The sequence below is a fragment of the Adiantum capillus-veneris genome, chromosome 3 (assembly GCF_014529385.1).
Source record: "Adiantum capillus-veneris isolate H3 chromosome 3, ASM1452938v2, whole genome shotgun sequence".
Classification (NCBI taxonomy): Eukaryota; Viridiplantae; Streptophyta; class Polypodiopsida; order Polypodiales; family Pteridaceae; genus Adiantum; species Adiantum capillus-veneris.
Genome location: NC_140933.1, coordinates 3,606,455 through 3,618,667, shown reverse-complemented (window position 1 = coordinate 3,618,667; position 12,213 = coordinate 3,606,455). Strand labels below are relative to the sequence as shown.

The window sequence follows — 12,213 nt, the reverse complement described above, 5'->3', positions numbered from 1 at the left end:
TTTATCATGTACTCCACAACCTTTTCCATGTCCATAACCTCAATTGGAAGACATCCCGACTCAAGTAGTAGAAGCATATATGGTGTTTGTATCTTCACTTTGGAGAAAGTTTGTAAGAAAACGCTTTTGGACATTCTCAAACTCTTTCCAAGTAGACTTTGAGATGCTCCCGCCCCACATTTCAACTCCATAAAGAAGAACCGGTGTCATCAATGCATCAAAAAATACTTCTTTAGAACCCAACATTTGATGTTTCTTGCATTATGCATGTTCTCAAATGCATAATATGCTCTCTTTCCCGCTTCCAAACAACGCATAGCACGTTCATGCCACTTGTGATTGGACGGAACCTCAAGGCCAAGGTACTTAATGCTCTCAACAACTTCAAGTGTCTCATTGTTGTACACGATGCATGGCTTCTCCTTATGGTTGGTTTTCACAAGCATAACCTTTGTCTTGGATTCGTACACAATCAGCTTATTATGCAAGCAAAAGTTCTCAAGGACAACCATAAGCTTTTGTGCATCTTCTAAGTGTACTAGAAGCACTACACCATCCGCATACAACAAAAGCATGATTACCGTAATACCGCATTGCAAATAGTGACCTCTTCAATGCCTTCTTCTTGCATAAAGTCAAGTACTATTTGTTCCAAATAATCGATGCATAGACCAAAGAGAGTTGGTGACAATGGACATCCTTGTTTAACCCCAATAGTGCTTACAAATTTTTTTGAAATTTCTCTTCCCATGCCCTATTGACAAATCACCTTCTCATAGATTCGAGAAACCGCAAGCATAAACTCACTTGGCACTTGGAGTTCTTCCATTTTTCTCCACAAATTGTACGTGGAATTATATCAAAGGCTTTCTTAAAGTCCACAAAACAACAATAAATCGCTTGCCTTTCAACCGACTTTCCTTCATGAGAACACGAAGAGTGACAAGATGATCAATGGTGCTATGGCATCGACGAAAACCCGCTTGTCCCTTTGCACGCTTGTCATTATCTTCAGCCCAATCACTCAATTTCATCTCCATTATGCACCCAAACAACTTTGCCATAAGAGACCCAATCATTATAGTCCAGCAAGATGATTAATGGTGCTATGGCATCGACGAAAACCCGCTTGTCCCTTTACACGCTTGTCATTATCTTCAGTCCAATCACTCAATTTCATGTCTATTATGCACCCAAACAACTTTTCCATAAGAGATCTAATCATTATAGTCCAGTAGTTGTTTACATTCTTTACATCCTCTCCTTTATGCAAAGGCTTAACCCAATTAGTACTCCAATCATAAGGCATACCATGTTGAAGTGTAAGGTTGAACATATCACATATCCACTCATGGGTAAAATCTCCCGTCCATTTATCATCTCCGGCTTGATACCTTGAAGATCTCCCGCTTTGCGAGTGGCCAACTTTTCAAGCCCACCACATACATCCTCAATAGTGAAAAAAGAGGGTATACATGGGAGTGAAGCATAAAATGGCAATTTTTCACCATTTGCTTGCTCATATAATTGCCTACAATGTGTGTACATATCCACAAGACTCATAGTTGCATCAAGCTTTATTAAGGACTTTCGAGCATCTTGACATTCTTTATCAAACCACCTTTTGCGTGATCTATCTTTGTTGATACCATGGAGATGCTTTATAGCAAAGCATTCTTCGGCACAAGAAGAAATAACTTTCTAGAAAAATTTCCATTTAGTTTCTAATGGTGCGTCATATTGAAGCTTTGTCATCCATAACTTTTGCTCAACCATCTCAATGTACATAGGCGCCCGTTTTAAATCCATACATAGTGATAACTTCTCTTCTTTTTGCTGAGATTACCATGCTTAGTTGCTACATGAAAGGTCAATACATAAGGTGCAATGGTCGGATTCCGGGGTCCATTGGCCAAACATAAAACTCTTTATACGATACATGATGCCTTCGGAGAGTAGCATATAGTCAATCACACTATCCCTATAATGTCTTCTACATGTATATCCATTGGTTCCACTCCACAAAGATACACCATTGGCAATGAGCATACTCGTGCTATTACACATGTGTAAAAGTAACTTTCCATAGTGATCCGGCTCTTTCTCATCCATTGAAGAATGATCATACAAGTGTGAACTTCTTCCAACTCCCTTGAAATGTATGGCATATCAAATTGTTGAGTATCATGTTGCAATGTTTTTGTGCGAGCATTCATATCCCCAAATATAATAACATCACCTTCACCTTTGAAATAAGCAATGTCCTCTTTTAAATAAAATAATGGCTAATTTCTATCCATGCAAGCATAAAAGGGAGAATCACGATGAAGAATGTAGCAATCGGCTACAAAAATGGGTGCTCTTTTTGGTGTCATAATTTTCAGCCATACATAACGTTTGTACTTGTCATCTTTCACAATCGATACAAAATCTTTCAATTCTTTCTTAACTATACATGCTACCCCTACTTGTCCTCTTCGCTGTGTAAGATTCTTTGACCACATCAATGAATGTACATTGTAATTCTCCAAGCTGTTAATCCTTTGTGTATCACGCTCCCAAGTTTCAACAAGAAGTACAACATCGCCTTTGCTTGTTAGTTCATCAATGCCAACCTCCGCATTCCATGGGTATCCATTACAATTCCAAAAGCATATTTTCAATTGTAATTCGGTCTCATAGTGTCACGTATCCCTATTTGCTCGAGGGACTTGCCTCCTCCTTGGACACATTTTCTTCGTGAGAGATTTCCTTGTTTTTCTTTCTTTTCCTCATATGCCTTGTGACACATATTTTGTTGCTTAATAGTGCGATCTTCACATACAAAACATTTTGTATCACTCAAATAGATCCAACTATTATCAAGGATAATCTTTCGCTTGGTTTCATCTGGCATGGTGCATACAATTGGCCGTTCTCCCGAGCGAGGAGCTCCTTGCTTCCCCACTCTATGTGCTCCATAGACCATAACTCCGGACATGCCAAAGTGGGTTTTGAAGAAATCTTCAATAACAATGGCAAGAGAAGGAGGTGTCTCTAGCTTCTCTTCGGGAATTCCACGAATAACAATGTTCTTGGAACGTCGCTCCCGTTCCTTCAACTCCTCCACATCCACATTCTCAACATACTTTGTTTGAGCCATATCTTGCACGAGTGAGGAATTAGAAACCACATTGCTACCACATACATCAGCCCAAGACTTATTTGTGCATCCATTTTTCATGTCGCATACATCCCGGCTCATGGTGTCAAATTTCTCCTCTTTCAATACATGGTCATGCTCTACTTTGCTCATCCGCTCCTTCAAAGCATTCAAGTCCACAAGAGAGCGTTTACATTCCTTGACTTCCTCTTCAAGTTGCATCAAACGTGTTGTTTGCATCTCAAGTGTCCTCTTTGAGATTCTCAATTTCAACCACAAGTACCCTTAGTGTGCCATTCTTCCTTGCAAGTGCTCGTAAGTCTTCGCCTTGTTTGTTTACCGTCTCTTGCAATGATACCAAGTATGCCATGATCATGGTTTCCGATGTCGTTGATTGGGTGGTTGTGTTGCTATCTCCACACTTAGGAGATCTTGGATCATTTTCCACAATGGTTGTGGACCTTGTTGAAGAAGAAGAATCCTTGAGAGTGCCGGAAGACATTGTATGTAAAATACGCGAGAGAGAGAGAGAGAGAGAGAGAGAGAGAGAGAGAGAGAGAGAGAGAGAGAGAGAGAGAAAATGAAATGAAAAGAAATGTTATATTAACGTCTTCAAAAGGCCAAAATGACCTATGAGACCAATCTGTTACAAAATGGTGAATCTAATACCATTTCTCGGTACAAAAGAACTAGATACTACTACTAGAATCCATCCTCATCTGCAATCTGGATATCGAGAGAGTATGGCTCAAATCCTCTGCTGTAGTCTCCGTCGATGCTGTGTAGCCCCTCTCCTCAATCGTGGCCGTCTGGATCTCCGTAGCTCCAGTGCTCGGTCGATGAGAGTGCCGGTAGTGGCAAATGAGCGTGGGCCGAGCTCTGCAATGATGACTGCTCCTCTGGCTGTCTCATATCTAGTGAAAAGAAATCTGTAATCTGTCTCAGGGACTCTCTCTCTACCTCTCCCCAGTAAAGTGTCCATATCTCTGTAACTCAAGTAGATATAGCCCAAGACATCTCTGATCCTCATAACTCAAGACTCTAGAGAAAGGATCGAAACCCTCTCTGAATAAGCAATGGAAACGGCCCCGTATCTCATAGTACACTGTGCAATGACATGTAATGTAGCTCTGTCTCCGGCTCTAACTGGCATAAGCGGCATATCCTGTTGTCTGTTGGTATCCCTCTAAATCTACCAGTCGCAATCTCCAGTTGATGTGAGGATGTGCGTATCTGACCAATGGCACACCGGAAACCATGAGACATATGTGTGTCCATGTAGCTGGGTCGAATCACAAACCCATCTCCTATGAGGTGGAGAAGATGCTCTCTATAGAAAACCATCTTCGTGCCCAACTCCTGTGGCGGCTCCTCCCGGTATCCAGCTGGATCAGGTCCTGACGAATGAGTCTAGTAATCTCCACTTGTGTAAGAGACATCGCGGGTACCTGAAGAGAGTACTGGAAAGGGGGCAGCCTGTCCATGGTGAAACCACGCGTCTGAAACCATGATGTCATCTGTGCATACCAGCATGAAGTGCCCCCTTGAAGAGCTAACCTAGCATATCTGTCTCTAGTAGTATCCCACAAGCTGTTCACAAAGGAGATTGATCTAGTAAGCGCCTCAATCTCCATAGGAGGGGCAGCTAGCTTTGCTAGAATGATAGTGTGGGGTACAGAGGCCTTAGCTTTGATCAGTCGAGAGATCATAGACAAGGGCCTCTCCATGTGTCTCCAACCATCCTGGCGTACAGAAGGTCCCCATGTCTGCACCCCATACAACATAGCTGAGGCTACTAAGGTATCACATAACTTTGTCTGGGGTTCTTGGAACTGAACATGCGAACACATCCTCTCCAATCTTCCCAAGGCCGCAAAGCCCTAGTCAGTCTAGTCTTTGCTGCTCTCCCCAAAGAAAACCTCGGCCCAATGAAGACAATCCCAAGGTAAGTGTATGCATCTGTATACTCTACAATCTCTTGACCGTATGTGAAAGTCGGTGCTGATCTTCTGATCCACTGTGGGTGGTGTTAAACACCATAATTTTGGTTTTACCAAGGTTTACAGACAATCCACTATCCTTTGCAAATTTGTGTAATGCATCCAACTCTCGCTGCATACCCTCTTGTGAGTCAGAGATCAACACAATATCATCAGCATATAACAACAATGGGATCCACGTCCCTGCCAGCTGGGCACCTCTATCACCCTCTCTGTCAATGTAATCAGACACCTCATCAACATACATACCAAATAGAGTAGGAGACAATGGCCAACCCTGTTTCACCTCAATGGTGGAGTGAACTAAATCAGATATCCCCTCCGGAGTGTGTACATGTCCCATCACTGATCTGTATAGAGCCATAATCCCCCAAATCAACACTATGGGCACCCCCATCTTCTGTAGTCTGTGCATCAATCGAGCTCTCGGTACCATGTCAAATGCTTTGCGGAAATCCACAAAGCTACAATAAATCCATCTCCCATGTGACCTGCCCTCCTCAATGATGGCTCTGAGTATCAGAATATGATCAAGAGTGGAGAAACCCCTCCTGAAACCAACCTGGCCCTTTGCTCGTACACTCTCACCCTCTGCTCAATTACTCAAATGCTCCTCAAGAATGGATGCATACAACCGTGCCAATGTGTGCCCAACCATAATAGTGCGGTAATTCCTAGGCTCTGTAGGATCACTTGCTTTGAAGATAGGCACAATAGTAGACAATCTCCAAGTCTCAGGTAACCCCTCACACATGGCACGATTGAACAACACTGCAAGAACCTCTACCAACATATCTCTAGCATGTGTAAAGTGCTCTGCTACTAGACCATCATGATCATATGCGGTGCTGGCCCTCATCCTGTCAATGGCTCTCTTTACCATCTCAATTGTAAAGAAGGTGCTGGTGGGTGGGCATGGCTCTGTAGGATCTGGAAGGGGGTCCTGTCGAGGAACCGTATTTAAGGATGAGGCATACTGGCCCCACACATCAGGAGAAGTAATCATTGGGGGAGGGGAATGCTCATGAAAGAATCGCCATGCCTCTCCCGAGTCTCTACTTAAGAACAACTGATTCAAGTCTCGCTCCATCTGGGCCAAGTAAGCTCGTTTCTTCCGTTGCACAAGGCGTCGGGAAGCAATCCGAGATTGTATGTAGGTGATGACTCCTAACAAAAGATCCCTCTGAAGCTGGGCTCTCATCTCTCTGCACTCCTCATCATACCAACTATTCTGGGGCATGCTCCCAGAATATCGCCTCCGACCCGGCTGAGTGTGTGGGTATGCCTCTGATGTTGCACCATGCAGTGCTCAGTCAGTAAAGTGGTGCACTCCTCCACTGAGAGGTCAGGACCAGCTATACATAGACGGCTATAAATTTCCTATGTATAAACTGAGTTAGTCTTTGGTGTAAATGTATAACGGATATGTGACCTACCTACTGATGTTTGGGCTTTACTATACTGAAATGAAACAGAAAATGTCAAAATTGCATGATCTACTGCTACGCCCACTAGTCTGGCTCCCACTATGAAATCCTGAATACAAGGAATAAAGCTCAGCTGTGCCATAACATAGTCCATTGTATTGGCCCCGTGTCTGTGTTGAAAGCATGTGAAACCGGTTGCTCCAGGAAATCGCTGTAAGCCATTAAGTATGGCTAACACATGTGCAGTTGTCATCTCCGTGAGGTATCTCCCATACTCCGTCTGCTCTCTGTTATGTGAGCATTTGTCAAGCCCCAACTCACCCACATCGAGCTCTCTAAGCATCTCATCTGAAGTGTCGTAGAAGACTGAGAGTTGCCCGTTCGGGCATTGAAGTCCCCTAGGAGGATGATATCACCATCCCTAGAGAGCTCCCATATATCATCATCTAGTATAGAGAAAGGCGACTTGTCCTCTGGATGCAGCATATACTGACGTACTAGGGGGGAAGTAACATATGGCAATGTATAGAAATCGGCCTGTGCTAGCTCTCAGCCTCACCCACATGTATCTAGCATGATCATGTCTCTGTACAATATGTAGTAGTGGCTGTAACTCCTCCCTAAATAGCACTGCTACTCCTCCTGAACCTCTACTCCCATGCTCAAATCTCGCGACTGTCCTGTGGGCTGTCTCCCATCTGTATCCCACCGCATGTGGCATAAGCTGTCCGGGGGCCTGATGAGTCTCTGAGAAGAAAACAATGTCCCTCTCTCTGAAACTGTCCTCAAAGGCACCAACGTCCAACCTCATAGATCCATTACAATTCCAAGTAGCCATCTTCAATCTGGTCCCATAGGTCTCACACCGTCATGTAGAGCGTTGCTCTACAATCACCACCCGACCATCTCTGTAAAAGGCCATCTTTCCCTTCTCCCTTGTCGCCGTAATCTTTGGCATTACCTCTCTCATATGCGCAAGCTATGAGAGAGTGAGATCATCACAGAGAAAAATACCTGTCTTCTTGAGAGTAGGCCTCTTTCTCAAGAATTCTTTCTTCTCTTCCAAGGAGGGGAAGCGTAGTATGAGAGCTCTCCCTTTCGAAGATTCTCCCGGACCATCACTCTTCTTGCCCACTCTCCCTGCCTTTGTGTGTGAAGGCTTGTCCACCCCCATCATGGATGTGAGGCTTGTGATCTCTTTTTCCACATTGTTTATGTCCTTGAGGCCGGTTACCCTCACATGTAGAGCCCGCATCCTCCTCCTTTGTTCCTCTTCGAGGGTCATGTTAATAAGAGTGGGTGTACAAGGAGTCTTTCCCTTTTTTGGCAACCTCAATCCATTTTTCGGCCTCCTCTACTTTCTTTTGTGTTGCGGAGATGACCGCGGCCCATGACTTCTTCTCCTCACCTTCCTTGATAACCCGTATTTCTTCTCTCATGCTATTCAATTCTTCCATCATGGATGGTTGAAGTTTGCCTTCTTTGAGCTGCCCATTTTTTGCTTGTAGCTTTCGGATGATGGAATCTTGGATGATCACTTTCTGCTTGAGCGAATCAATCCTCCTACACATGCCATCTCTTTCTTCGGTCCATCTTTGAAGAATAGTGCTCCTCTCCTTTCTCCACTCTTCAACTTCATTTCTCCATTCTCTCATTTCCTTCTCTATTGCCAACATCCTTTTCCCTGTCCGCATGAAAGAGGCTTTGTGGGCGGGCGGCGAGGGATGTGTCTTCTTACATGTGGGGGAAGCCGTTGGCACTTCTTTGACGCTTCCCATGATTGAGAGAGAGAGAGAGAAGAAGAAGAGGAGAGTTCAAAAAAAAAAAAAAACCCTAAAAAACAGCAAGAAATGCTTGTGAAATCTTAAAGAACAGCAAAACACAGATTTGAAACCTAAAAAACAGCAAAAAACAATGGCAAAACCCTAAAAAACACCAAGAAACGGTGATGAAACCCTAAAAAACAGCAAAAAAAGTTCATTTGAGCCCCGTACCCCATTCCCATTCCTCGGGATGCGTCCCTTGTGACTATGCCTCCATTACCTTTTGCTGTCAAATTTTACCAGTTGGCGGGCTTTGCCTGACCCAGAGCTTCTAGTAACTGCTCACCGATATCTTCACCGCTGGTGGCTTTTGGTGGCTCGGGTTCTTGAGTTACAGTTGCTGAATGGGCTTTTGGTCGAATTACCTATCTTTTAGAGGCTATTGCCATCCTCTCTCTGGTTAGCTTGCCAGGGCACTTTTACTCTCTTTAGGAGAGGCTTTTTTAACCATGGCCTTCAGTCTTTTCTGTTTGGCCATGTGCCTAGTTGTAACTTGTTTTACAGTTTTCCATTTGATGCCTACAGGCTTGCTATGTAAATAGTGATAGGCACCATTTGGGCGTTTTGGGAGATTTTCAAGTAATAGAGTCAGCTTCTTTTCTTGCAAGAGAGAGAGAGAGAGAGAGAGAGAGAGAGAGAGAGAGAGAGAGAGAGAGAGAGAGAGAGAGAGAGAGAGAGAGAGAGAGAGATAGAATCAGCCTCTTTTTCTTGAGAGAGATGGTGTGGTTTACCTATTTCAGCTTCTGCCACCTGTGGCGTACGCAGAGTGTCCAGCTACGTCCTTTGCCACCAAATTTGTTCACTCATCGACAAACAAAGTACGATGCTCAATCAACAAAGTAGTGGTAAGTTGGCAACAAAGATCAGTAAATATTTAATTGTGGCCGAAGATTTGATCAAGCAATTGTTTACTAAGATCTTTCTCTCTTATGCCATTTTAGCCTTTTGTTAGGTGGCATAAAATCTTTTATTGCAAGAAGGTAATAGCATTTTGTTTTATTTCTCACTACCAACAAACAGTGGACTCCTCAAGGACGGAGGCTTATCACTGGATCTCAGAGTGGAGAGTTCACACTGTGGAACGGCACATCTTTCAACTTTGAGATGATTTTACAGGTTTGTTAAAAGTCTATTAAAATACTGTCTCACAGTTTACTGAAACTTTTGAAGGGATCAAGACTTATGTTGGCAACCTAGGCTCATGATGAAGCTATAGGCGCTATGGTATGGAGTCACAATGAAAATTGGATGGTGACGGGTGATGAAGGCGGTTCTATAAAGTTAGTATCTTTTTACCACAAATCACTGATAGTCTATCCCCTTCTGCTGTTTTCTGGTTGGCTTGGGCTCACAAGGCTATCACATGTCGATGTGTTTTTAGGTATTGGCAACAAAATATGAACAATGTAAAAGCTAACAAGGGACATAAAGAGGCCGTTCGTGATTTGAGGTATGTGAACTGGATTGTCTTGAAATTTTATTCAACAGAGATGTTCTATAGGTGCATATTAATATTCTAGGCTGTGTGACTTATGCGTATTATCATTAGGTGGCTTCATCTAGATTCAACTCATGCAAGTTGGAGGAATGCAAACTTTGAATATTTCAATGCGTGGTTGGCTTTTGTTGCTGATGTGGAAGCTCAAAATTTAAAACATAATATTCTTTTGTTCCTATCTGCCCATGCACACTAAGGGAAGAGTATATGATGTTCCGGTGTGGTTAGTTTTAAAAACTTAATATCTACATAGTTCATGGGAAACCAGGTTTGCTGCAGCTGGCTGTCAAGCACCCCCAGTACTTTATTAGGAAGATGCACTATGTGATGTCAACTATTGGAATCTTGGTTAAAACAATTTTCTTATGGTTTGCAAGATTCAAATCATATAGCGTCTATTTGACATTGGCTCACAAATTTTGTGGTTTATAATTTATGGCAGTTTGAAATTAATCAAATAAGTGTGCTACGTACTTATTCATCTCATAAACAGGTGATTCATGCATCTGAGCCGACTTTATATGAAGTGGCTGAAGTTATTAGGAGCTTGTAGTTAAAAACAAGGCTTTCGTCTTTACTTGCTCAATGAGAAGCTTTTATTTTCTGTTAACAAATTGTACACAAAAACGCTAAGTTTTTCATATTTTTTTCACAGTCAGTTTCTTGACCCACTTTTTTTCATGGAATTAGGTTAATATTGAGTTGAATAAGGATGCTCAGATTGCTTGGGCTCATTTTCTGGTTTCTGACTGCGTTTCTTTCAGCATGCAACAGAGCTACTTGGTTCAATATGAGGTGATTTCTAATAATGTGAACCGCTTTTTTTCCATGATGCAGCTTTTCAAGTACAGACTTAAAATTTTGTTCATGCTCTGATGATGGATTTGTGAAAGTATGGGATTTTGCTCGTTGTCAAGAAGAGCGCTCGCTTGCGGGTACGCTGAAATTTTTGTTTGAATCTGTGTGTGTGTGTGTGTGTGTGTGTGTGTGTGTGTGTGTGTGGATACCAAAAGCACATGGATACAGCTGGTACAAGAGTTGGACACGAAGATGACTTTCTATAGAGAGCATCTCGTCCAACTAACAGAGGATGGATATGTGATTAGACTGGCCTATATGCACACGCATTTATCCTCTGGGATATGATGTGCTATGGTCAGATGTGCACATCATCGCATCAGCTAGAGATTGAGACTGGGAGATTTAGGAGAGTACCAGCAGAAGCCAGGATATGCCAGTTGTGTCATATAGAGCCAGAGACAGAGTTAAATCACATTTGTCATTGTCCGATATACTATGAGATACGAGGCCGCTTTCACTGTCTATTCAGAGAGGGCTTTGGACTGTTGGCCATAGTCATGAGATATCAGGATCAGAGACGCCTCGGGTTGTTTTTGCCAGAGTTGCGCAAACAAAGGGAGAGTCTCTCGAGAAGACCAGGCAATGAGAGACATTCACAGAGGGAGATCACTGACTTCTTTAGAGCAGGGACTCAGCAGCCAGATGAGCATGCTTCACAGCAGACTTCAGAGCCAACTTCCACGTGGACATCAACAGAGGCTCCATCAGAGAATCAAGACTATTCTAGCATGACATGAGAGACGCCCAGTACGACTATTTACAGAGGCGGACATTGACGAAGCTCTTCAGCGACCGATGCAATACTTTCTCGGACAACTTCCGATGCCGGGCATCCTCGGGCATGGATGATGATGATGATTTTAGTCTGACGATTTTAATCTTTTAGTGTAGTCTCTCACTTAACTTCATTTTACTTTTGTACCCAGAAATTGAATTAGATCCACAAGGATTGTATCAGTTTGGTCTCATAATTTTGGCCTTTTGAAGACATTTAATTTAACATTTCATTTTATTTCATTTCTGTGTGTGTGTTGTGTGTGATACATACCCACCTTTTGTATAAGTACCCCTTAGGCTTTTGATACTGGTCTTTTACAACTCTAGTAGTGTTTTTGTTTAGTTAGTTTCTTTTTTTGGCCTGCCAAAGGCAAAGGCCATAGAGATGACTATACTTTTTGCTTGTCTAAAATTCTAAATTTACAAAAGAAGTCAATAAAATATACGATTGGTTGATAAATAGAAACATGATGGGTGAATCCTTCAACTTTATTCTGTTGTGCTCCCGTGAGTGGTTTTTGGCCCGCCCAAGGCTCACAACACAGTGCCATGAGGCCAAACATGAGTTGCCTGCTTCGAAAAACCATCGACTTGTTGATGATAGCGAGGAGAGGGCAGTTAATGGGCTCCTCTCTCTCTCTCTCTCTCTCTCTCTCTCTCTCTCTCTCTCTCTCTGACTGTGAGT

General features: G+C 42.9%; 1 protein-coding gene across 3 annotated transcripts in view; it reads left to right on the top strand.

Moving 5' to 3' along the window:
* Positions 1–12,213, top strand: part of FY (Transducin/WD40 repeat-like superfamily protein) — a 157,915-nt gene that overhangs the window by 23,164 nt on the left and 122,538 nt on the right. For all 3 annotated transcript variants that reach the window (XM_086507648.1, XM_086507645.1, XM_086507646.1), the window contains exons 4-8: positions 9,133–9,237; positions 9,413–9,508; positions 9,590–9,672; positions 9,774–9,842; positions 10,728–10,825. In XM_086507648.1, coding sequence (XP_086363774.1) covers positions 9,133–9,237; positions 9,413–9,508; positions 9,590–9,672; positions 9,774–9,842; positions 10,728–10,825 — 451 coding nt within the window. The remainder of the gene's footprint in view (positions 1–9,132; positions 9,238–9,412; positions 9,509–9,589; positions 9,673–9,773; positions 9,843–10,727; positions 10,826–12,213) is intronic.